Below are 26,540 nucleotides of genomic sequence, written 5' to 3'. Positions count from 1 at the left end.
CTAGCTCATATTGGTCATGGGTTGAGAACGGGAATTAAACTCTATGAGATCTAATCTATTGTTGTTCCTCAGTAGCTCAGTGGGACTCCATCATCTCCAGCCCATAGGAACTATGAGATCACCCCAAGGACGTCTTCGGCATCTAGGGGTTGCGGACCGACCATAGAACCTTGTTCAATAAGTGGACCGCATTAGCTGTCCGTTTTTAGGGTCAATATACCTCGTATTTAAATGTAAAGCTTGCGCAACTTGTGGAGAAAAAACACTAATGTCCTAGTTTTTACTCGGAGTAAGGGTTTGTTTTACCTCTTCATCATCATAAAGGGTCCAAATCAAAAGGCTTTCTCTTCTCACCTAACCAATAAGAGGTTGAACTAATTAAAAGCATGATAGCTTATACCTATTAGTAATGTAGTATTACTGTATTAGACAGAGAAAGAACCATGTGCAGTAGACAAAAAAGGCTATATTCCTTTTTCTAAACCTCCAATAATTCCTATAATTTGGAACAAACAGCTATTTTAAGGAGTATGATATAAATTTCTAACCTTTTAATTCATGTCTGACTCTCATGGGAAATCAAGAAATGGGATTTGTTAATTAACTGTGGGCCAAAAGTGTACTGCACTTGGAACCCTACTCCCAACCTCTCCTCACCTACCTGTTTATGCATTCAACTTGTAACCATTTTGGAAAAGAACAGAAAATCTAGATTTGGACTCTGTTTGAAGGGAACTGAAGCTAAAGAAATTGGTAACTTGGAAACTGGTTGAATGGGAAAGATTTTCAGCAAGGAAAAGAAAAATTGGTTCAGAAAATGAGAAGGGTGTATTAATTCTGATTGGATTATTTCCTGAATACCAGAATGAATTGCAGATTTGGTGGTTTGGCTGAGAAGGGTGGATTGGGTGCACCCAATCAAGGAAAGGTATTTAGGGCTAACTTCATTGATTGGTAGTATTGGATGCAACAAGATCACTGATCACACACTTAACATATGCAACTAAATTAGAGAAAACTTCTACTACCATATTCTTCACTTCAGATTAGCTTCAAGTTTGGTATACCTCTACTTGTGATATTGTGATGTCACACGAATGGTGAAACAGAAATTACTTGTAAAACAAATATTAACATCCTACATACTTGTTGATATGAAATTCCAAACCAAACCAATCAACCCCGCTAAATAAAATCCGTCTGATCCACCCCAACTAGGCTCTAATTTTTCTCTTTTTGAGAGTTTTAGGATCTTAATCAAGATAAGTCATGGGCACCTCAGAACGGTTAGTAGCTACTTGGTCTCATAAAAAAAATGTCTATGTACTGAATTCAAATGAAGTTAGGCCAATTGAAATTTGACTCGATTTTTAAATCAAAACCAGATTTCTATCATCTTCTTACCTAGGTACATAGTGTGTTAATATAATACAACATAAACCGTTAAATATGTTAATATACCACAAACAATAACTAATCAATTTGCATCGATAAAATTCTAATATTACAAAGGACCCTAAAAGGGAATTTTTTTTTATTTGTTTTTTCTCACAGTTTCAGACAAATGTTAATGGCTGGCATGAGGTTGAACTAACAAACTCAATTCCATCCAGACCTGGCCAGAGAGTACAGACCATGTGCCATTTCCTTGTATTGTAGTGAGACACGTAACATGAAGAGGTCAAATTAGAAACATGGTTCTGGGATTGAAGTAGTATTTGAACTATGTTATACGTAGGCCTGTACACCCATATACACAGAATTAGGCACATCCTGCCAATTGAATGAAACATTCTTTTAGATTCACAGTACTGAATTTCATGCTTGACCAATGCTTGGTTGACACGTGGTCAAGATTGAACATGGAGGAAAATGACACTATGCTCTGGACCAAACAAGTGAAATGTAAGATGAGGATATTTTGTTCATCAAAGCCAAGTACAGGGTGACTTGAAACCAAAGAAAAGGCTTTGGGTTCCATCATGACCCTCAAAATATGGTGATGATGTGGACTCAAAAATATGATCTTGAGTGGTAGTGTGGTAATGAAAAATAGATGTGTATCATCATCATTTTGCCTTGTTCATCATCACCCTTCTTCATAATTCCACATGCCAAGAAGAAGGAAGAGGACAATCATGCATATGTTGGGTTTTCGCTTTGAATGAAGTTAACAAATCTACGTGTTTAAGTTTTCTTTGTAGTTTGGTCTAATTAAGAAGAACGCGTGGCAGTCGTGCGATTTGACACATCTAATCTACTAACATAAATTTAAGAGGTCAATTCACGAAATTTCGCATATTAACAATTAACCAACTCAGGGTATTAGAATATTGACGGTGAACGATGTAATTGGTGGATCAAATGTCTCACTCGGTATGATGAAAAATTGTTCAACTAGAGATCCTCCTCCTAACTCATCTTGTTTGCTAGCTAGAATTTCTCTACTTCGGGTCGAGGGTGTTTTTATGCCTTTTGATCATACTAACAGATCTTTCTTTGTCGTGTTTATAATTTGGATTTGAGCATAAAAGACCTCTGGACATGACAGTCCAACTTCAAAATTGCAACTTTTAGGGAATTAGGGCCTTCAACATAAAAAAAAGATGCTATAACTACAAGTCCAAATCCAGCTGGGTGACATGGTAGGATTGAGAAACTGAAAGACACTTCTGATTCATTCAATCTAATTCGATCAGCAAAATCCAATTTGTATTTCATCCGATTAAAACACAAAGCTAGTTGCTTTCCCCAGAAAGATAGGAAAACAAAACAAGAAACAAACCTTCGGCCTGTGCATAATATTGTTGGGGTTTCTTGGTCCAAGTTAGAATTTTAAGTAAAGCCCAAACCCAGCTTTGATCTTACTTGTTGAAGAAGAAACTCTGACTCTAGGGTTTATTACTTTATTATAGTGCTCTCTTTGGCCGTGTGATCTCAAAGCCACTGAGTTATTCTCAAGAGGAAAGTTCAGCAAGCAATAAGGTACGTACAGCAGTTGTTTCAAACGCAACTCGTGCTCTGGTTCTTATTGATCTTATAGGATGCATGACAGATTGTGATTCTTTAGATTTTTGGATCCAGAGTTCTTCATGAGTAAGACCTTAGCCAATTCGATCTAATTAAGTTTACAAATTTCAATCCCTCTTATGTGTTGATCGGAGTACAATTCATTGTAATATTCAATCGTGTGATTAAGTACGTTGAAGGTTTGGAGCTAAATTGTTGATTGATATGCCATGTCCTGAGATATCCAACCTATTAATATATGTACGTGTTAACCATCAAAAGATTTGTTCAAAATTTTGCATTCTCTGTTGTTTGGTTTTTTTTTTTTTTCAATTAATTATTAAATGTTTTATACTTTTATTTCTTTATAAGTTTCAGATTGGAACAGTTCGTCTGGTCGAAAATTCAATAAGATGGCTGCCGCGGCCGCCGAACCCCTCACCAACCCTTTGCAGAAACAAGCTTCGAGCGAAGATATGAGGAATTTTATGGAGAAAGTGAAGGTACATAACTTGAAGTGTTTTGACACCAAGGTAACTTAATTAGCTAGCTAGAACTATATATGCTTTTTTTGATTTCTTGTTCTTTCTATGTAACTATTTGCAGAGAAAAATCGGTGAGGAGAAATACCAGTCCTTCTTGGATGTTGTTGGAGAGTATCAAGATAAGCAGACCAGCATTCACAAGTTACTAGAACAGGTTCCTATAAACTTTGATCATTATTTTTTTCCTTCAATGATTTTATACAATTAGTGAAATTAGCTCATGATCCAGTTGAAGTACTTAACCATGCATGACTTCTACAACTAATGTGTACTTGCATGTAAAACTGTCGCAGATGTCTGTTCTTCTTTCTGATGAACCTAATTTAACAAAAGAGTTGAATCATTTGCTACCAGATGGCATTTCAATGCTAAAGGTTGAGAGGAAGCCTTCAGGAATTGTACCCAAACCCAGAAGCAGGTGGCTTTCTGGCTTCCGCTATGTATTTGTGGGTGGATTAGGGATTACCCTTGGCATCTGGGCTCATCTTCTATTCTAAACGGTCTAGGTTAAAGTTTTACTGTTCAGATGTCAAATTTTCACATATGGTTATTTGGAATAGATTTTACTTTTATTTTTCAAATTCTCTCTTGTACGTTCTCATTGTTCTTGCAAGGTTTACCGGAAGATCTCTCCGGCCTCAACCCTTTTCATCGTTTCCTTTCCTAATCAAGCAATATATACTTAATTAATTTCCTCTGTACTATAGGACACTAAGGGCACAATATATATTTTCAGTTCACAGTTATCACTTTCCTAAGTACACTTTTCCTAATGGCACTATATATTTATCAATTCACAGTTATCACTTTCCTAATTAGATAACTTACCCGGCCTATATATACAAGATCTATCTGATGCTGGTAGAACACAACAAATAGTATACAGAAATTGAAGAGAGTAATTTTGACTTCTATTGCATTCATTAATCGAGAAAGCGAAAAAGAAGATTGAGATGGGGGATCTAATGATTACAGTGGAAGCTATGCAAGATATTAAGAGCAAGGTAATTGGTGGTGATAAGAAGAATTCGCTCTTTGATCAATTGGTTTTCGTTGGTGCAGTTGCAAGCAACAAGGAAGAAGAAATTGTTTTTGAGAATTCAAGTTCAGCTCTTGAAGCCCTAAGAAAGCTTGATGCTTTAAAAATATTCTGCCCAAGGAGGGACGATGACAATGGTCATAGTGATCCGAGGGTGGAATGCACGAAGCTGAAGATGGGTACCTTGGAATCCAAGAAAGTAAGGGATTTCGAATCCAAGAAGCCCGAAAACAACAGCAAGAAGAAGATGAAGTACTCACAACCACTCGCTAGTATTCAACATCAAGACTTGCCTGAGGAGTTCAAGAGAAAGATTGAAACTATGGGAGGGTGCTCCGATGAAGCGCGCTTGGTGATTCAGAAGGAGCTCTACGACAGTGACTTGGCTCCCACCGCAAGCCGGTTTTCAATGCCTAGAAAACAAGTCCTATGCCCTTTTCTGGAGAAGGATGAAGAGGAATGGCTCGAGATAAAAGGTGGGGAACTGCACATCACGTTGATAGACCCCATGGTTGAAGAAGAAGATATATTCTTAACGCAGTGGAGCTACGGTTACGGCAGAAGCAAATCCTATGTATTGAGAACTCAATGGAACTATGTTGCTGCAAAGAATGGTCTTAAACCCAAGGATGTGATCCAAGTTTGGTCATTTCGGAATAAGACCAACAACAAGCTTCACTTGGCACTTGTGAAGAGGGGTGACAGTGATGGTGCCGGGTCTGATAGTAGTAGCAGTAATTGTAGTACTATTGTTGATGGTTAAAGTAGTAGAGGAGAGATCAGTAATGGCACATTCTGTAAACTATAACTTTATACATGTCTTTAAATTCCGATCCGTGTTAGTTTGTGTTTTGATTTTTTTTTACAAAGCCTCTTGAAACTTTTGTTATGCATTCCCAATGCTTCTTGATACAACTAAGTAACCTTGGACATCTATTTCAAGGCTGATTGATACAGCAAAGTATATCAAGACTAATTAATTGCGCGCAACAGGTGATACACAATATCCTAGACGGACAAGGAATACTTGTAGTTCTGGGCTAATTTCCTTCATACATCACAAAAGGAATACCAACTCCAACTAAATTAGTATCCTCCTCGGACACTGAATACATGATTTAGTATCCTAATCAGACAAAGCAAGGAACAAACTCCAGCCTATATAAACAAGTCCTACAACAATTAATTAGATTAATCTCAGTGCCCACTTTGGTAACAGAAGAGAGCAATTGAATTTGTAGGTTACATTTACTGATCTATTATTCGATCTATGGCGAAGGAGAATATAGTTGTCAGCCTAGAAGTTATGCGAGCGTTTAAGTGCAAGGTAAGAGCTGAAAGGAAGCTATGCCCTCTTGATCAATTGCTTTGGGTTGTTGCTGTTGCTAGCAACAAGGAAGATGAGGTGATACGATGCGAAAGAGAGCGCAGCAAGTCCCAAGAAAGCGGTGAGAGTTCGAGTTCCGCTGTTGAATCTCTGAGAAAGCTTATTGCTATGAAAGTAATCTGCAAGAGGAGGGACGAAAGTGATGATGATCATAGTCATTTGGGTCAGAAATTGAAGAAGGATAATTTGGATTACTTTGACTCTAAGGATGATCATCATCATGGTGATTTGGGTAACAAGAGAAACATCACCTCCGAGAAAGATGAACATGCTACTGAATATACAAGTAAAAATGATGATGACGACGACAACGATGATGATTGGGCTTTTGAATTGAGGAAGCGTGGGGAGAAGCGCAAGGGCTTGAAGAGAAAATATCACTCACCACCAAGTAGTCATCATCAAGACTTGCCTGAAGAGCATACAAGAAAGAAAGACTTGGTGTTTTATGAGGAATTATTCAACTCTATGGATGATGATCATAGTGATTTGGGTAAGAAGAAGAAGATGGTTTCCTTCAACTGCAAGAAACAAAGCTCCCCTGTTTTTGAATCTCGCAGAAATTGTGGTATACAGATTAGAGAACCTCGTAGGAGTTATGAGAATGATGCCGAAGATAAGGATTTTGATTTCAAGAAGAGCAAGAATAAGGGCAAGGGTTTGATGATGCATAGGGAGAAGAAGAGGGTGAAATATAACTCACCACCAAATACTATTCATCAAGACTTGGTTACCTTCCCCTCCGAGAAAAATGAACTTGCTGTTGCTACTGAATATATAAGAAAAATTGATGATGACGACGACGTTGATGACAACGATTGGGCTTCGGATTTGAGGAAACTTGAGGAGAAGGGCAAGGGCTTGAAGAGAAAATTCTACTTACCACCAAGTAGTCATCATCATGACTTGCCTGAAGATAAGAAATTGTTCAACTCCAAGGGCAATGATCATGGTGATTTGGCTAAGATGAAGAAGATGGTTTCCTTCAACGGCAAGAAGCAGATCTCCTCTGATTTTAAATCTCGAAAAAATTACGGTATACAAATTAGAGAACCACGTAAAAGGAGTTATGAGAATGATGCCGAAGATAAGGATTTTGATTTCAAGAAGAGCAAGAATAAGGGCAAGGGTTTAATGATACATAGGGAGAAGAAGAGGGTGAAATATAACTCACCACCATGTACTATTCATCAAGACTTGCCTGAAAATTTCAAGAGAAAAATTGAAACTATGGGAGGGGATAGTAACAAGGCGCAGTTGGTATTACAGAAGAGATTGTACAAATCAGACATAGAGAAGCAGCAAAATCGGTTGTCACTGCCTATGAACCAACTCTTATGCAATTTCTTGGAACCGGATGAAGTGAGAAGGCTTGAAAATACAGAAGAGTTCATGGACATCACAATTATAGACCCTATGGGGGAAGAGGAACCGGTATGCTTCAAGAAGTGGACATACAAGGAAACTGTCAAATCGTATGTGTTGATAACTCAATGGAGTGGTGTTGCCAAGAAAAACGGTCTCGAACCGGGTGATCTGATCCAAGTTTGGTCATTCCGTGACCGCGAGAACAACCTTCACTTGGCTGTTGTCAGGAGGGATGAGAGTAGTGACGGCAGCGCCGCTGGGTGTAGTAGTGGTAGTAATGCAGCTAATGCTAGTACTAGTGCTGTTGGTGCTGAAGGTAGTAGTAATGCTAATACTAGTTCTGTTGGTGGTGAAGGTAGTAGTGGAGATCATGCCAAGGAAGATGGTATAACCGTGGGGGTACTAGTTGAGAAAAGCAGAAGCAAAGGGAGCTCTGAGACATCCATGGAATATGTTGACTGATCTGCATTTCCATGATCAAGAGTTTAATCAAGCCAGGCTTGAGTTTATATATTGATCAGTTTGTAAGCAAAGTACATCATAATTAACAAGATTAACACGTCGTCAAGATTAACCATTTAACTTAGGAGTGTGAATTACCAGTTCCTGTCCCTTTACATGCAATTATAATTGGTTTTTACCATACCTCTTTCGTAAGTTTTGCAGCATTTTTCGAACAAAACCAACATCTATCGAAAGCTCATATCATGACCTGACATTTTCATCTTACTATGTTTGAAATCATTTATCATCTGATGAGAAAATTTAATACGTACAGTCTTCGCAAACTCCAGAGTATTATTGTTTCTTGTTGGTGATGAGAAATTTTGTTTGAGGATTTTGTCTCACCAATTAAATACATAATGGAGCGGGAGCTGACCAGGAACTGTCGAGAATTAAGATCAAATGTGCTACATGGTTACTTCACTACTTATTAACAGATGAAAATGTTAATCGAGTTGAAATTACTTTTTATGCAACAAGTTACCTCCGGTGTGATCGGAAAGTTAACTTGCTCAACAAGTTGTCTTGCGCGACGATTGGCCAGCTAGTTGTCGTTGCTTGATCGGCAAGTCGCCTTTAACTCCGTTATTATCGTTATATTATCACCTCGTTTTATTGACATTATTGTTGCCACAACTAATGAGTTCATGACTCCGCAATAAATGTTGTTGTGGTTTACTGCCGTAATTATCCTTACACCTACATCCGCCTTGAATGTAGGTGTAAAATATTTGATCACTCCCACAGTTTTACGGTTCTACCTACCATACCAGTTCGTGTTAATACCAAAATGCTTGTGATGACATTCTCATGATGGACTATACGTTAATTAGTAACCTATAAAGTTTGAGAATGACTTTCTGGTATTAGCTTCTGTCTCAATCCCAATAACATGAAGAAAGCAAAAAGGTTTTCTAGCCAGAAAAGAAGTATATTGTCCAAGATTAAGTAATGTGATGTCACTACTCACTACTATTCTTAATCCAAAAGAGAAGTTTGTTTTATTTGGAGAATCCTTATTATGCACAGAATGACAATAGGACAGATTCAAATTTGCATATATTAGAGATATTAGAGACGTGTATGGTGTTCTTGTTGGTGTAGTTGTGTACTAAGTAAGTATAACTGGAAAGAATGTTCTTGTCTTTTTACATGAATTATTTTCATGATTCTAAGCCTTACTCTACTACCTAATTGGATTATTGAATAATAAACTAGATTTTCTTAAAGGGTATTTCATATTTATTTGTCATTTAATTAGATTTATTCTCCACAATCCAAAAACTTATCAACAATTAGCTTATGGACAGAAATCTAAAATAATAATTCTCAAATTATCGGAGAGAATTCAACGTTTTACATTTGCTGTATTAGTTTTCGCATATAGGAGTGTTATTTCACTCCACGGTTAAGAATCGTAAGATGAAAACAACCTAATTAAACACTTTTTAAAGATAACGCTTAATATGAACTTAAGAAACGGTCCATTATATAACGTGCGAAAACGTGTTAATAGAGTAGTGATCATAACCAACAAGCGTTACGGTCTTATGTATCATAGAGTACTATGATCTCATTTCTTTGATTTAGGAATGATGCTCCATTTGCTCCTCATGAGGAATGATCTGCACCTGTCATAATTTTTCGTTCAACGAATTTGTTGAATAAACGACACCGACTTAACCAAAACTAAACACCCCTCTAAACGTCGTCGTATCTCTCCCCTAACAGCACATTACAAAAATAGCCCTCTTTCCATGAAAAACTCATCCCCCCTCTCGGACATGTCCAAAAACCCGAAGGCAGACGAAGAGGACAATCCCGCAAATCCAGTGAAAACGAGGGGCATTATGGTAACTCAGCCAATATATAAATCTAACCCGGGGCCTCGATTTTCAGGGTCTGTGAAAAAGGCAATAGGAGCAGAGGAGTTTCCGAGTTTCCGTTATCCGTTTAATCTTCTTCTTTTCTCTCTCAAAAAAAATCCCAGCTTTTCTTCTTCTGCAAAAAATAAAAAAAATCACACAGGGTTTTCGAGGCAAATCTCGAAGCTTCTTTTGAATCCTATTTCGCTGAGAAGCCATGGTTTCCGATTCGATCACCAACGTCTCCATTCCTTCCGCCCCAATCAACAGCAAAAGCGCCCGCGATTTGAGCAAGAAGAAGAGGGTAAGATTCCGATTCCGAAATCTTGATTGGTTTCTATTGTTTTTGTGTGGAAAGATTCGATCTTTGCTAAAAGAAATTCTTGTTTTGGTGGATTTTTCAGGCGAGGTCAGCCAAATTGAAGCAGTGCAAGCTGGACGTTCGCCGCGAGCAGTGGCTTTCTTCAGGTATTGCTTCGATCTCTTGATTTTTCTAGGATTGCATGTAAAAATTTCGGATATTTTTGTCGATTTTTTCGGAATTTTTGTGCCTAAATTTTGTTTGTATTGATTTGATTGGGGATTAGGTGCGGTGAAGAATAAGGACGGCAAGGAGGAGCAGCACGGCGGCGTTCAAGGCCGCAGAGAGCGGAGTAGCCCTCGGTCCTTGCAGGAAATGGGGCCGAGAGAGGGAGAGAACGTCGGATCGATCCCTCGGCAGCACCACCACCACCACCATGACAGTGATTTGGAATCGAACAGTCCGTCCAGCTTCACGAGTAGTGTGCTGGGCGGCCATGATTCGGAGACTTTCACCGGCTCCAGCAGCAGTAGCAGCAGCAGCGGAGACTGTTGCTCTGGTAATATCACCGAGGAGGATGAGGATGATGGCTGCCTGGATGATTGGGAGGCCGTGGCGGATGCGTTGGCGGCGGATGAGAAGCCGAAGGAACCACCCCGGGAGCGTGAGGCGGTTGTGAAAACGGTTCCTCCTCGTCAGACTGAGAATTCGAAGCCTCAGTGTGGGAGAGCTATGCCTAAAGCTTGGAGGCCTGATGATGCTTTTCGCCCCCATTGTCTGCCCAATTTGGCTAAGCAGCTCAGCTTGCCGAATAATAGCGGGAAACGATTTGGTGGTGGTGTTCCGTGGGCCTGTAACAGTGTGGCGTCTCCTCCCTCTTCGTGTCCTATATGCTATGAAGATTTGGACTTGACAGACACCAGCTTTTTGCCGTGCTTGTGTGGATTCAGGCTCTGCCTTTTCTGCCACAAGAGGATTCTTGAGGGGGATGGTCGCTGTCCTGGCTGCAGGAAGCCCTATGAGAATGAGCCTATTGAGGCGGAGACAAGTGTCCATGGAGGTAGTCTTACATTCTGTTTGCCTCGTTCTTGTAGCATGATCACAAGGTCTTAAGGAAGAGCTGCTCGTGAGATATGCATGCTGGTCTCTAATTTCTTTTTGTGGGATTTCGTGTTCTAGCAGTCTTAGTATTTGGTTTCACTTTTTAGATGTGGGTGTAGGGTTTTGAGCGCCCGGGAATTGACCTGCTTCTATTATGAGTTGGTTCTTATGTGCTGATGTAGAGGACTCAGTGTTCGTATGTGAATAGATAAGGCGGTATAGAAATTGAATACATGAAACAGACATACAGTATGTGGTATTACTTTTGAATTTGTCTAAATTTCTTGCTTTTATGGTTAATGGGCTTACCATTGTCTTTCATCTATAATTATGTTGCATTTGTTGTGCTTTATTATTTTGTGTTCATTGACTTTGGTTACTGATGATGCAGAAGGCATCATTGTAAATGAGTGGTTCGTAACGGTCTAAACTGCATTGCTGTCGTAGTTAAACATCTTTAGATTTGGTTTCAAATCAGAGGTCTGCTTTCTTATAATCTAGCTTTTTTTTATCGAAAAGCTTAGCAATCAATATGTGCGATTAACTGCTGAGATTAATGTATTGGACCTCCCCATTTGTACTACAAATGGAGATGGTCTTTGTTCTTTTATGTTATGGTTATAGGATATTCATTTGGAGCTTGAACGGGATAAGGTTTGTGCAGATTGGCTTTAGCCATCTGAATGTTGACGTGGATAGTAATGAAGGTGAAATGTTCTAGGCTATGCACGAGTCAAAATAGTATCAATGTTTGTTTTAACTAATGAGTTCTAGTTGGGCAGGAGTGCTCATCTTGCTGTTGTTCTTTTTGAGACATGCTTGATTCATATGTAGCTTTGCTATCTCAGTCTCCCTTTAAGGTATGAAGAAGGTCTTTTATGCTTCTGTAACTTTGCATTTATAGTACTGGTTATCCGTTGCCACTTAACCAGTTACCTTGAAAGGATATACAGTTGAAATATAGAAATGAAAAGTGCAAGATACGAAGTAAAATGAAACAAGGGTAAGACTTGAGGCTGTAGAGCTCTGAGATCAATGACCAAGTCACTTGGAGGTCCTTCTATGTTTCGTTGAGTCTTTCTGTTCCTATGATAGTGTGTCTTAGTTTAAACAGGAATGAGATTCTATGATGACCCCATGAGAAGATAGAAGAGATCACTATGGATAGAGTTTTATAGAGTAGCATGTCTCCTAAAAATAGAGAACCAAGGATCTTAATCTGTATAAAAAAATGCTTGTCTAGGATTTAAAGTAATATAGGGGCTGTTAGTAAACTATTAATCGTGTCAATCTAGTAGAAGTATGTATATGGTTCATGTGATGATTTTAACTGTTCCGATCAGCAGGCTTGTAACCTATTCATTTCCTTTAAGGTATTGCTACTTTTATATATGCACATCTTATCCAATACTCTTTAGTTTGATTTGTGTGCTGGTGAAAGGATATCCCATTTTCTAAGTGGGAAATGCATAATGAACCAATGTGATCTCCCCTTAAGGAGTCTGTCTATTTTATAGAACTGTCGTGCTGTTTTAATTGAAAAGATGGTGGTGCTAGGAGTTGGTCGCCAATGTTTTCTTCTTAATAGGTTCTTGTAATCTTGTGCATCCACAGAAAGGGGGAGAAGTTTACGAGGTCAAGTATAGTGACAATCCATGAAAGCGGTGCTATTTTCTGACCCTTTCGGTTGTAGGAAAGTATAATTCTGTGTGTAGTGAATGGATTGTTTGTAGATCATTGTAGCAAACACATTCTTGCTGCGATATTGTGTTAATTTAATTTGTCTTGCTGGTAAGAGGATTTGTGATAGTAAAGGTTTTGAAATGAAATTTATCTGTGTATATCTACATTGTTGGAGCAGAACATGTTTTTGATTTTGTTTGTATGAAATTATGAAAACATGTTCAGGTACACATTGCAGAAAGTAGAACCCGGATTTATTAATGGTTCAACAAAAACTGAAAGAAAATTAAAAGTGGAGAGCACAAGCAAATTACACAATCAAACATCAACTATAGATAAAACAAACCCCAAGCCTCTTGCCCAAGTTAAGAAATTGATAAGTTGGTAATATCGGTCATCAACGCACGAATGCATTCCTGCTGGAGTTTCAGAGGGCCGAGTTTGTCCCACAATTGGAGGAAGGTAGATTCCTTCAGGAACACCTCCTTATCTAACACACTGTCCTTGATCCATTTTGCTACTGCTACCTGTACTTTCACAGCCATTGCCCCGTCAACTTTACCATTATTAGCAGCTTTGAGCAACTCCTCCACATCTGCCAAAAAGCAAGATTCTCCATAGGAACCTTTCTCCAAACCTTCTCTCTTTTCAAGCCAACTCTGCGGGTATCTGTAGCGTCTTGGCCTCCCCTTAATCATATAGGCTCCGGTGTCTTCGTTCTTTGCGTGTCTGTAGTAGTTGGCGATATCAAGAGGCTCCACAAGGCGCCGGAACTCGGTTCCTAGGTCTATCCAACTTTTTTCACCTTCAAATTCGTCGGGAAGATCGTACCTCCTCAACATTTCGATGATCTCATCCCATATACCTGCCAGCACCAGCCTCATCACATTGGCATTGAAGTCTCTCTTTTCGTCTTGTTTCTTGAAGGCATTGTAATATCCTGCTCTCTCCGCATTGAAGGTTTTGTACTCTCTTAGTCCTTTCATACTCGCTTCCATTTCTGCCCTCTTCGTTTTTATCTGGTCCTGGTTTTTAAGTTTTTGCTTCTCCAACTCTCCTGCGGCGCGAAGGCACAATCTACCTCTTGTACTCTGCAATCCCATAGACAATATATTAGAACAACACGTTAGGAACACATAATTTATGTACAATTACAGTAATGTTGTCTTCAAGGCATACAGCAATAAGAATTAAAAAGCGAAATGGAAACATAATTACCAGGCCAAGGTCATCCAAGGCAGTACCATCTGATGCTAGGGGCAGCTGCTCCAGTTCAGTAACACAAACCAGATTTTCTTCCAAGCTCCTGTCTAACAATTCAGTTTTATAGTCTTCCAAGTGCGCCTTTATGCACTTTCTAGCAGTTGCTTCGATTTCGTTTTCATGGTTTAACTGACAAGAGTAGAAAAGGAGTTGCAGCACAGCTTCAGGGTTGTCCAAGTGAATGAGCTTCCCATTGCCAGTGCAGAAAATGTATGTCCCGAAAGGTCTATAAGGGCTTAGTTTGATGAAGTTTGTTAGTGTTTCGAGCAGCATATTAGTATTGCCCATCAGTTTGCAGGCAGCATGGCTTGCAAGAGCTGAGGTATTCCTCATTACATTTGTATACAAATTTGTGGCAATTGAATCATGGGGATAAGGATGACCCTTTGCAGTGAAGTAATGGAGGACATGCACTAATGCTTGCTGAATGGATGAGAGAGGAGCAAGCATAATCCGAGGAACAATGTCATATCTCATGACAAAATGTATGAAGAACTTAGACCACTTCTCTCGCTTAAGAGCATGAGAAACAATGAAATCGCCAACCAGCGGAGCTCCAAAAGTCACACACTTGGTACTTTCAGTTTTCGAATACTTTTCTAAGAACCAGATGGTAGCAAGCATAGCAATTGCGCCACCAGAAGAATGCCCTGTGAATATAATCAGCTTCTTCCCCTCCACGGCCGATCCCACCTGAGAAAACCACATAATGGGGTACAAAATAAGATTCTGACCTCAATTCTTTGTAAGTCAACTGCTGCAAATCAGGGGTCTAATCATTTGCAATGAGCTCAAAGATAATAAATATGTTCTTTCTTTGATGAAATGATATAGGTGCTTAATGGGATTCATGACAAATAGCTTACCTCTTTACCAAAGTTGGGGTCTTTGGTTGCAAGTTCAAACCTTTCCAGAAAAGCTTGGTTGACAATTGCAACATCCTCATTACCTATACTTCTCAGAGAAGGAAAGGCTTGTTTGGACCAATCTTTATAGTTGATCTTTGTTTCTCCAAAAGCTCCGTCGCCGGAAAACCACTCTTCGACAGTACATACTCCTTTGAACACGATGACCACCGCATCCGATGAGCTCTTGTCAACATGAAACAGCTCATTACTGAATTGATAATTCAATGAAAGACTGCAACTTTTCTTGATGTACTCCTCACTGATTCCAAGTATTTCACTAGTACTGCCCATTTTCCTGAGTTCTTTGTTTCTCTGATTGGTAATATTCTGGTTGGTTTAGATGCTCTGGTTTGAAGCTCCCATTTATAGGACAAACCGACAAAGCTTGAGAAATGAGAATGGTAGATGGTGGATGAAAAATTATGAGGATACCCCTTGACTTGTGCTTTGTTCTGGGTATGTGATTGTGTGGATCATGAGCCTTATTGTCATTTACATATTCGAAGACCATAGTGAAACGACTTGGTTTCTCTTTGGTTTTGCTTGACCTCAAGTCAATTACAAATTGTAATAGAAAAAGAAAAGGACGTCTTGGAGGAAATTTCCTAAACGTGTTACTTTATTCAAGGCTTTGGACGAAGAAGATGCTCGGTTGCAGTATGGCAATTGTACCATCTTTGTCGTTTAACTTGTAACTGGTAGGCCTTGTTTGGTTGCCAGGAAGAAAATGGTTCGTTGGTCTTGCTGACGAGTATGGGGAAGAAATTTTTTGTCTAATTTCCCTTCCAATGTTTGGAAATGGCGAAGATAATCAGAAAATGTATTTCACTTTCTTTACTGTTGTTTGGTTGTGTATGAAGGTAGCCCTTTTAATGAGAGTATGCTTTGATTAAAAGGTAGCCCTTTTAATCAGAAAATTATTTTTGGAGTATGCAATTACTTTGCGATTCATGCAAGCAAAATGAGCCTCATAGAGTGTGGGAGGATCTATTTTCCCGTATTTCTTCTTTATACAGGAAAGTTGTTCATTTTTTTGGGTGTTCTGATCTCAGGAATTGATAAAATTTTATTTTCTAAGGTGGCATTCGGTAACGTTTTCATGCTTGTATTTTTATTTTTGAAAATGAGACGAAAATGTGTTCGGTGAGAAATTTATGAAAACATTGTAAATGAAAAATGAAAATATTTTCAAATTTTACAAAGAAAAACTGAAAAACATCAATTTGACGTTTTCACATTTTCATTTTCTTAGTTTAGAAAATATGAAAAATATTTTTCATAATAAATTTCCGAATACATTTCCAAAGTATAAAATAACAATCTCATTTTCTCATTTTTATTTTTAAACTTTTAAAATAAATATGTTTGATCTCGAAATGCTCATGTAGTTGCTTAGTAATTTCGGATATCTACTACGAAATTGAGATAGAACAATCATGTAAGCAGCCTAAACCTTTTTCTTTGGGTCAGGACATAGACCTAGACCTTGGTCTTTCTTCTCGATATGGAGAGTTCATGTTCTTCTTATCCAATCAAAAAAACGTTAAAATTTCTTATTTCTTAGGAATTTCCAAACAATCTCCAAGACTCCTTGTTGTTCCTCTTCTTTTTTCTTTTTTTCCTACCTCACAATTAATCATAAAAAAGTATGAGAAGTAAAACATGTACAGGCCAGACAAGGCCTTGGTGGATGTAAAGTATGAAACAACCCAGACTAAGATTTGAAGTGTCTTCTGTTATTGGGCCCAAATCAAGTAGACCTTGTTTGTACTTGTGCATGAAATCTGCGATTTTCTTTACGTCTAGTTGCCAAGGAAATGTAGGAATGTTACCACCAATAACGATCATATTACATCGTTACTTGTAGACAATTGTTCTAGATCAACTTCAGAAATCATCTTCTGAATCACTGGAAGATGACCAAGACACATGTGAATTGAAATGTGAGTGGAAGTTCTGTAACTTCTTTGGTGTTAGGACTGAAGGTGACAATGGAGGTGATGCTGATCCCACAGTGGCTGTAGAAGTACTCTTCCTCTGTAACTTTCTTGAAATTTCTGCACAAACAAGATCAACCATGTCTAGGAAACCTCTAACAATCACAAAGAGCTGAAGTGGCTGAGCTCCCTTGTCTTTCGCAGCTCCGGCTTGGTAATACTCGGTTGTTCTCTTCACAAGTTCCATAACCCTTGTTTGCTCTTCTCTCACCACCTTAAGCTCCTCGTCACATTCCTCCAAAAACCCTTTCATTTCTCTTGCAAACCCTCCTGTCTCACCATTGCAGCAATTTGTCAAAACCTTTCGGATTTCATCTACGCGGCTAGTGAGAGTGGAGCTCATACGAATGAAGCTGTCATAGTCTATTGTAGCTGCTTTCTTCACATTAGATAACTCAATACTCAAGCCTCCCAACTTTGGTAACCCTTGGATTAAGTACTCCTTTCTTCTCTCTTCGGCTGTCAGATTATCCAAGTTTGGTGTACTAGTTTGGCTTCTCTGATCGATCACTAATCCCCTACCCTCAGATTGAGCCACTTGTTCAACCACAAAGTGAAGCAGAGTAGTCTTTGCATCAGTGCTTTTGACATCAGATAGCTTCAGAAGAGCACTTAGGTTGAAACCTTGAGCATTACCTCTAGCAGTTCCAGCATTCATTCGATTTCCAGCTTTGAGAATCGCTTCGAGCAGTTTAAGGAAGAAACCTCTACATCTTAGCTCCTTGCACCCGAGTTCAAGTGTTTGCAGTGACTCCTTGAGGTGAAGGATTTCGGGGTCATAATTTGCCCGGAAAAGCATTGCATTGAATCGAGTAAAAGCCGAAGGGACAGCTTTGAGGATGTGGTAGAGGAAAGACTCGGCATCTGCAAGCTTACTTGGATTGCCATTGAACTGGAGGATTTTGATCTCTTCTTCTTTAGTTGGAGAAATTTTGGTGAGTTTTTCAAGTGTTTCTGAACTGAGTCCTTGACCATCAAGAAGAGCATTTATGATTTCTTTGCGAGAGGTTGTCAGAGACTTGAGAACTATTGCTGTGTTCTGAGACTTTCTAGGGTCTAGAATGAAAACTTGAGCTGTTGGAGCAGAATTAGACTTGCTTGAAGCTGAAAAATTGTTATTTCTTTCAGTGGTTTGGTTTTTGGTGATATTATATCCAAACAAGTTTTCCATAAGCTCATCATCAAATCTGAAGTTCACGTACAAAATTGTTTAAAGATTAGATCACGAGTCATAATATGATTTAGATATTTAGAGTCACAAATGAAAAATAATATGAAGTATTGGGAACCTAAGACTTGATATTACCTGAATGATCCATCAGTGATTTGATCCCAGACCATTGAATGATCAACAGCAGCCATAACCTTGTCCCAGTGCAATGGCTTCAGCTTCGTTTGCCCACTGACAGTCACTTTTGAGGTCTCCCCAGCTGAGGCCTCAGGTCTACGTTTGTTGTTTGGTATGCCTTTAGGTGTAGGTGGGGGTTTTGGTGCTAAAAAAGAACCACCAAGCCTAGGTGGAGCGGGTGGTAGAGATTTTCTTCTTACTATCTTAGGCAGCTGTGGCGGTGGCGGTGGTGGAGGTGGTGTTGGTGGCAGTGGTGGAGGTGGTGTTGGTGGCAGAGGAGGTGGAGGTGGAGGAACTGACGGTGGAGGAGATGGTGGAGGCGGCGGTGCAGATATATTTCTAGATGGTGGGGGTGGTAGAGGAGGCATTGATTCTACTGCTTGCTTTTCCAGCATCTTTGGTGGTGTTATCCTAAAAGGAGGTGCATGAGATTTTAGAGGAAGCCGCTGTTGTAGCTTTGGCAATGAAACCACAGCTTCTGGAGTAGGATTTTGTGCTAATGGTTTTGCTAATTTTCCATGTCTGATCAAATCAGATGGCTCATGAAGAGAATGACCAGCTTTAGGCTTCGGCATTTTGGCTCTTTCTCCTTTAGTATCCACTCTCTTTTCTTCTTCATCATCTTCTTCATCGTTTTCATAACTTGGGTTGAAAACTACCTTCGGAAAATGTGTTTGAACCTGTCCAACTTCTAGTTTCCTCAAGTAGATTACATCCACACCATTCTCATCAACAATCAACCCCTTCACATTTCCACTGCATTGCCTGAGCTGATCTTCACGAGTCATCCTAACTTCCTCCCTACGGAAGCTTCCATTGCCTTTGTCTTTTGGGTGGCGCCGAGCAACTAGGAATCTGTATATGAAGAAGAAGATTCCGGCAATAACTAGAGTAGTTGCAGCCGTGGATGCAATGATCTCGGCCAGCACTATTCCATTTGAGGCTGTCATTCTCTGAATATGGCACCTGAGACAGACGAGAGAAAAATCTGACAATGAGGTTCAATCTTCCTTCACAAGTATAAGGGGAGAAGTACTTCTTCCAAAAGCAGTAAGATGACAAGTGCTTTCAGGAAAGAGTCCCAATAGAAGCAAACACAAGTTTGTTAAGTGTCTTCATAGTGTTCTTCACATTCGGATAGCAACTTTAATTCTTGTGTTTTGTTGTTGGTTGCTGACACTTTCAATGAAGGTAGGTGTTGTTGCTGGGTTCGATTAGTGGATATTACTACAATGGCCTTGCTGCATACAGCATTTGGCAGACGGCTGGTGTGAAGTTTATGATGGCCGTCCTACATTTCCAGTGGTTGTTAAAAACGCCAAATGCATGAAATTAGACTTGTTGGAATCAAATAAATTCCCAAAATATTTATGATACTGATTTGGATTCACGTACAGTAGAATTCATACTCCAGCTAGGGTTTGTTGGCATCATAATTTCTTTGAGTAATGGATCCAGATTTCATTGTTGAGTAGGATATGCATAGTACCAGCAGGTATTGTATTTTTCTTTGTTATTATCAAAGTTTAAGAGTCTCTGAATATGAAGAAAAATTCCAGGCTAGCCCTAACACACCCTCACAAACTTGCCTGTGAGATGCCGCCACGTGGCTTCGGCAAACCACAGAGATGTTGAGTGACCACAAAAAGGAAGAAGAACAACAACAACAAGAAACAGAACTATTGTGCCTGCAGAAGAAACCAATAAACAATAAGCAGAGGAGAAAATCTTATTTGGGCCCTTAGAAAATCTTGTGAAGCTCACAATGTAGAAGGGTCTACATCTGTTTGCCTAACTTCAAAGCAAAATAATCACATTGCTGAATTTGGAGACAATTGCAAAATTCTGGGACCAAAGTAAGATTGAGAAGCAAGAACAGCATGTGCAACGATTCCGAAAAAAGAAAAGAAAAAAAAAGAAGGTATGACACCAAATCAGATATTTGAATGGTTGACAGTTACAGGATCCCACAGCAATATAAAGGAATAAGATCATTCAGGCCACAAAATATTCCCAACTATTTGGGATTTCATTGACGTTTTAATGTGATTCCATATGCAACATCAGCAAAAAGAGAAATCCCCAAAAGAACTTTAATCCTAGACTTTTATACCGTTTTACCCTACTTTTCCCAAGTCCCAATGAAAGTTTCATGTTAGAATTTACATGGTGGGAAGTGGTAACAAACATACATGGGAATCTCAAAAATTGGAAAAAGGGGACTCTGAGTTACAAAATTCACTAATGGCAGACAATATCAATCGATGCTGTGCAATCTAGGTCTCTTTGAGGAGCATCTGGGTAGAGGAGATGATGGTGATGAAGAAGGTGATGAGTGAAGTGATTCTAGGTTACAAGCAAATGATGACGACAGTTGTGGTAAAGGCAAGGGTGGTAAAGGTGAGGGTGGCGATGCTGCGTTGTTGTAGTCAACTTGAAGCGGTCTTTTCTGAACCTTCTTCAGTCCATTTTCTTTTCTTTCTCCTCCCATCATGAAATTTTTCAAGCGGTTCACATCTGAAAGTTTTACCGGCTTTACTATAAATTCTTCAGCTCCTTCCTCCAAACATCTGTAAGCCAGTTGTGAAAAGATTACTGTCAGAAACCTTCCTAGAGGCATAACATCAGTACATCTTCTAAAATACATACTTCATTTCTAAGTCAATAGCTTAAAGATGTTCATATTTGATACAAAGGCTCCTAGGGTCACTGATGAAAGTTGTAAACAGTAGCTTTTTGAAGTCATTATGGGCAAGCTAATTATCAAAGACAATATCTTCTATAAAGATCATGTACATGGACTCTTAGCATGGCTTATTAGACTCATGAAGGGTCATCAGAACTTTGTCATACATGTGAGGTCAAAAAGAACACACCATACCTAAAATAAAATATGTTTGGGTAATTGCTAATTAGTTGTAACATTGAGTTTTATATTGTCAATGGGTCTAGATAATTGATGCTTACCAAAATAATAAACAATATTCATTTTCAAAAATTATTATTGCAAAAAATCATGTGAAAGACTTTTCTGAAGATTTGAGGATCCTTTAACAAATCAAAAGAGATTTGATAATCCCCACCAAAAGATTTGGAAAGATTTATTCATTTTAAAACATTTGAAAGTATTGAGGCGAAGGACAAATCAGATCTTGTGAAGAATTTGGTGCTATATTAGACAAACCATCGTGAAGATCCCGAAGACAAATTATCTAGACCCACAGATCATATCTTGTTAAGGATTTGATATTGTTATGATTTAGACACATAAGGACCCTAACAAACAATTCATGATTATTAAGGTAAAGCTTTAATCCATTGACTAATTCATATTGTGCAAAATCTTTTAACATGAAATCAGATTTGAGGTCTATATAACTAAACATCAAATTCAACATATAATATCTCCAAAGCTCTGATCTTAATGGCAGACTATGTACAAACAAATCATAGAATCATTCAAAAGTTAACAGACATGCTTGGTCCAAGAACATACCTATCAATACGAGTGACAATGTTCTCTGAAGACATGATCACCACTGGAACTTCTCTGAAAGCTGATGATTCCTGTTTCAAATTCATATCACAAATAAATATCCAAGTTCCAGGCTTCTAAAATCCACAATCATAATCAAATCACTCATAATAGTAAAACAAAGCCTAAAATGACAAACCTTGATCTTTTTCAGCAGCTCATATCCTGTCATCCCAGGCATTGAGTAGTCTGTTATTATTAGATTCACCTTCATAGCCTGTAACCAAATAAAGCACCCAAATGTCAAAAACCAAACATCAACCCAAAAAGAAAATAAAAATTGTTCCGTTTGTTTTTGCTTCAAACTTTCATGCACATAATTTTAAAGAGGGAAGCCTTCTTACATCAAAACCAACTGAGCTCTTCTTCTCTCCATCCAAGCCCAGATACTGCAGAGCTCTTGTTCCACTATCAACAGCAGTCACTGCAAAACAAAATCCAATCTTTCTATCAGTAACCAATCAAAACCCACCATTTGGAGCCAACCACTACTCACTCACAGGCCTATAGCATACCTTTACAGCAAGAAATCTTAAGTAGCTTCTCAATGACCTTCCTGTCTATGATGCTATCATCCACAGCCAGAACATGAAGCTCCTTCTCAGAAAGATCGAAACTTTCCGGCACATTTCGCCTTAAAACGTCGCCGGCGGTGGCCATTACGATTCTAGAGATGCTCACTTGAAATGGGTCGGGTCCTTGGGAAAAAGCAGAAGAGGCAGAGAGAGAAGGAATAGCAGAGTATGTCTGAAGCGTTTGAGAAATGTGAAGGTGGGTGTTGAAGTTTTATAGTGGGTAGCTTTAGCTTTTCAAAATAGGAAAAGGGGTAAAGCTGAGATTGTGAGGATCCGATATTATCTGTGAGATTTTGTTTTCTCTTTGCAAATCTAACAGAGAGGATTATACCACCCAACTTGTCCATTGTCCTGTCAAGCTTTCCATATTTATATTTATTGCCTTCCTATTTATTTCTCTCTCTCTCTGGTAAATTGGTCCCTGTCAGTCTTTCTTCACACACACAATTTCTCTCTCTTGTTGTGTATTTTGGGATTTTGTACTGGGGATTCTGTGGGGTTGCATTTTAGATTTTCTGAGGATTCTCCGGTTGGATTGAGTGGGAAGAAAGATATTGACTTGGCTACAGTCTTTAGCTTTACAGTTACTACTCTGTTTCACATTTGGTTAGGTAAATTACGTTCACTCTAATCCACTATCTTTCTTTTGTTACAAAAAATGCAAGATGAGTGAGTTACAACTTTGGGGTCGGAATCAAATCAGGTATCGCTCCTTCTTAAACGCTAATTTTCACAAGTTAGTTTTCAAACCAAGGACTTCCTATTACTAGACGAAAAAAATTACAGTTGTCGCCCCACTTACAGCTAACACGTTTATACTAGATTAACCCTCTAACCCATTCTGTTTCAGTGTGCTGAAACCAATGGTTTGCTTATGTTTGTTTTGACTAAAAAAATAAGAAAGAAAAATGATATGTTTTGCTCCACTTGATGATCTGGACCTAAGACAATCCAAATAAATAAAGATTTGATTTTGATTGAGGCAAATTTGACTTTATAACCAAAAATCAAATTTGGTCAAATGATCCATTGGGAAAATCTTGAGCAATATCTTGTGCAATATTTTGCATGGAACTTTATAAACAATGTCTTGGAAAATGCCTTGAAAATTTCTAAGTTGAAACCAGGGGTCTTCCTTTTAGTCCTCTAGATGCTGTGGACTAGTAATTCTGAGTAAATTGGGAAAAGTGCTTGGTTGAAACTTGAAAACAACTAGTCTTCTGCTGCTGCTGGAACATCAATATTCCTGAGGTCTCTGGTTGGGAATAGAAGCCATTTATTGGTTGTTAATGCATTGTCATATCATCCAGAGACTATAAGATCTTGAAGATCAATGAAATCAATTGCCACTGTTGGCTGATATAATTGGATCACCTAAATTAACCATGGTAGTTAGGTTTGAATGGAGAATGCATTTACCGCCAGTAAAACAAGACAGTCATTTTCTCAAGTATATATCTGATCAAACAATTCCTGGGTTTATCAAGAAGGATCCATTTAACATCACATTGTTTTTTTTTTTTTTAACTTATGAACAGTATGAACACATTTAGTAATTAACAATAAGATCTCTTAACTCAAAATCGGATCTTTTAAAGTCTTTTTATGTATCTTTTCCATTTCTGTAAGCTTCCATCTCTACCACTAATATATGCAGCACTAGATTATATGATCCTTTATCAGCACCTATAGGTTTCAGATTATTTTTGTTTTCCAAAAAGTGATTGGTGCATGAAAAAGCTAGGTAGCAGACACATTTGGGAAGTGGGATCAGAACCAATAGCAGTAAGATATTACAGCAAATGGGTACGAACCTACGGATATATTATTATTAGTCACCAAACCCAGGAAGAAAATCCCATTCACAATAACATCTTTATTCTCCCGCAACAAGAACAAATGAACAATGCAGCTTTGAAATGATGACCCTTGAACAAGTATAGAGCAGTAGCTAGCTCTCTGATCCTAGCTTCAGCTTTCTTTTCCAGTCTTGACCACTGCAGTGGTCAAATATTAATTTACAGTGATGGAGATTTTTACTTTTCCAGGGGTCATTTCTGGCTTGGGAAACCAAACCCGAGTCCCACACCGGCACCGGCGGCGTCAAGGAGGGGAAAGCCGACTCCACCGTTCTCTCAAATATATACTCACAGTCGTACGGACACGACGATATCTTTGCATGATCCATGTGGGGTATGAGTGCTTGCCTCCTCCATTTTCGTGAACAGTCAGATCTTTATATTAGTTGTTTAATATTTTTGATTTGATTGTCAGCTCCCCACAACTGTGATCATGTTCTTTGGAATTTGGGCCCTGCTGGTTTGGATTTGATCTCCATGATCAACTTTGGATTTCCAGCACATCCCCGTTCTGATTCTCTCTGTGCCTCGCCTCGCTGTGTGTTTCTCTCACAGGATCATCATGTGTATTATATATAGCTGTGTGGTCGTCTCTGACCTTTGCTAATGGAGCCGTAACGTGATGCCGCTATTGGTGATGATCACATTTTGTGCAGGGAGGCTCTATTTGCAGTTTGCTAACTCTGGAAAAGTCGAGATTCACTGATTTGGATAGATACTCTTTGCAAAGAGATTCTGAAACATAATCTTCAAAATGTAGGGGTTTATTTTATTTTTTTGAAAATTAACTGTAGGGGTTGAGTGTCACCAATATGGCTAGAGATGGATGGGGTAGAGTTGTAGGTCTTGTTTGTCTATGGCTAGAGATGGAGGTCGATTATAAGTAGGGCTAATGACGAGACAGAGAAGTTGAGGTGTTTGCGTGTTGTGTTTTGTTTCTAAATGTGACACCTCTAACTCTAATTAAAGTTTCATCGACTCCACACCTAATTGATCCATTTCATAACTGTATTGCTTAAAAAAAAAGACCCTTTTTTTTAATCTACACACCCCTTATGCTATATTTACCAAATCACCCTTAGCTTCTAATCCTCTCTCGGTCTCTCCCAATCTTTCTCTCTCCAATGTTCTCATCAAACTGATCCAAATCTCAGTCCCCCACAGCAGGGATAACTAAACCCAGCCCTTACCGCCTCAACCCTCTCAATCTATTTCGCATTTCGGCCCCGGCGGTGATCGAGGGCTTAAATTTCGGTCCCGGCGGTGATTGAGAAATTTTACAGCCGCGAGGGAAGTTCGAGCTCGCGACGGAGCTTGTCAGAGTCATCAAGGCGGAGGACGCAGTGGGGCTGCTTTTTCAGTTTCTTCGCTTCAACTTATTCTCCTCGTCGGATTTAAATGTAGTGAGAATGATAGGAATAGTAATCAAGGAAAGGATGTTGGATCGATCAATGGTGGATTATATATATAAAAAGCTTTCAATGAACAAGCAAACTAAGATGGTGGGAGAGGTGAGAAGTTGGTAACCCATTTTTAACGAGAGAGAGATTAATATGGTAGTATTGGGGTGGGAAGAAAGTGGCTAATAATCTTGAAGACTTGAAGATGATGGAAGGTGATGAAATTTGACGACGAACAGGGTTTTGAGCAACGTCGAAATTCGCTCTTCGTTTTCCATTGAAGAAATTGCTTAAGCTTACTGCAAGGTTGGAAAGAACGCCGGGGCCGCCACCAAGACTCTTGCTCTCCCCCACTAACGGTGGCGAAGGATCCTTCGATGGCGATATTGGGAAGAAGAATAAAACGAAGGCTACTGATGGAAATTGTAACTCTATGGGGGAAGGGTAATTTTGAAAGATGAGTTAATAAAGAGTAATAAAAAATTAAAAGGGTGCGTGAAATGTGAAAAAAGGTGTGCAAATTTCAGCACCCAAAAAAACGAAAGTTCTTGTATGCACCATGGTACATGTGAACCAATCATGACTGACCAATCACTATCATTCATTTAATGCAGTCAACTATATAACACTAACACCAATACTAACACCGTTAAAGAGAATTGAAACAAAAAAAAATTAAATAAACATGGTAAAAGTAAGGCTAAGGTAAATATTAATTGGCAATTAATTCCAAATCGCAATTAATATGATTTTTAAATATTTTAGCGAGATTTTTTATCCTTCTTTATTTATTATGTTAAAACGCATTAAATATAAAAGTTACCTATTAACCCATTCTTAATAATGTAGATTC

General features: G+C 38.8%; 4 protein-coding genes across 4 annotated transcripts; 1 reads left to right on the top strand and 3 right to left on the bottom strand.

Annotated features, from left to right (window-relative positions):
* The first annotated feature begins 9,756 nt into the window (after positions 1-9,756).
* LOC101302940 lies at positions 9,757-11,429 on the top strand. The gene is made up of 3 exons (XM_004299549.1): positions 9,757-10,021; positions 10,122-10,185; positions 10,305-11,429. Exons 1-3 carry the CDS (start codon positions 9,935-9,937, stop codon positions 11,129-11,131), a joined length of 978 nt encoding a protein of 325 aa, XP_004299597.1. The 5' UTR covers positions 9,757-9,934; the 3' UTR covers positions 11,132-11,429.
* Positions 11,430-12,980: 1,551 nt separating this feature from the next.
* LOC101302655 lies at positions 12,981-15,302 on the bottom strand. Its single transcript, XM_004299548.1, has 3 exons — positions 14,932-15,302; positions 14,021-14,758; positions 12,981-13,893 (listed from the first exon to the last, which is right to left on the bottom strand). The coding sequence occupies exons 1-3, from the start codon at positions 15,262-15,264 to the stop codon at positions 13,168-13,170; spliced, it is 1,797 nt and encodes a 598-aa protein (XP_004299596.1). The 5' UTR covers positions 15,265-15,302; the 3' UTR covers positions 12,981-13,167.
* A 1,558-nt stretch (positions 15,303-16,860) lies between these two features.
* LOC101304586 (formin-like protein 8-like) lies at positions 16,861-19,268 on the bottom strand. The gene is made up of 2 exons (XM_004301237.1): positions 18,277-19,268; positions 16,861-18,157 (listed from the first exon to the last, which is right to left on the bottom strand). Exons 1-2 carry the CDS (start codon positions 19,266-19,268, stop codon positions 16,861-16,863), a joined length of 2,289 nt encoding a protein of 762 aa, XP_004301285.1.
* Positions 19,269-20,316: 1,048 nt separating this feature from the next.
* LOC101302360 (two-component response regulator ARR5-like) lies at positions 20,317-22,605 on the bottom strand. The gene is made up of 5 exons (XM_004299547.1): positions 22,369-22,605; positions 22,198-22,277; positions 21,993-22,070; positions 21,815-21,885; positions 20,317-20,888 (listed from the first exon to the last, which is right to left on the bottom strand). The coding sequence occupies exons 1-5, from the start codon at positions 22,511-22,513 to the stop codon at positions 20,576-20,578; spliced, it is 687 nt and encodes a 228-aa protein (XP_004299595.1). The 5' UTR covers positions 22,514-22,605; the 3' UTR covers positions 20,317-20,575.
* Between the last annotated feature and the right edge of the window lie 3,935 nt (positions 22,606-26,540).

This window comes from Fragaria vesca, linkage group LG5 (assembly GCF_000184155.1).
Source record: "Fragaria vesca subsp. vesca linkage group LG5, FraVesHawaii_1.0, whole genome shotgun sequence".
NCBI classification, from domain to species: domain Eukaryota; kingdom Viridiplantae; phylum Streptophyta; class Magnoliopsida; order Rosales; family Rosaceae; genus Fragaria; species Fragaria vesca.
Note: the sequence above shows the minus strand (reverse complement) of the source record. Positions and strands in the feature narration are given on the sequence as shown.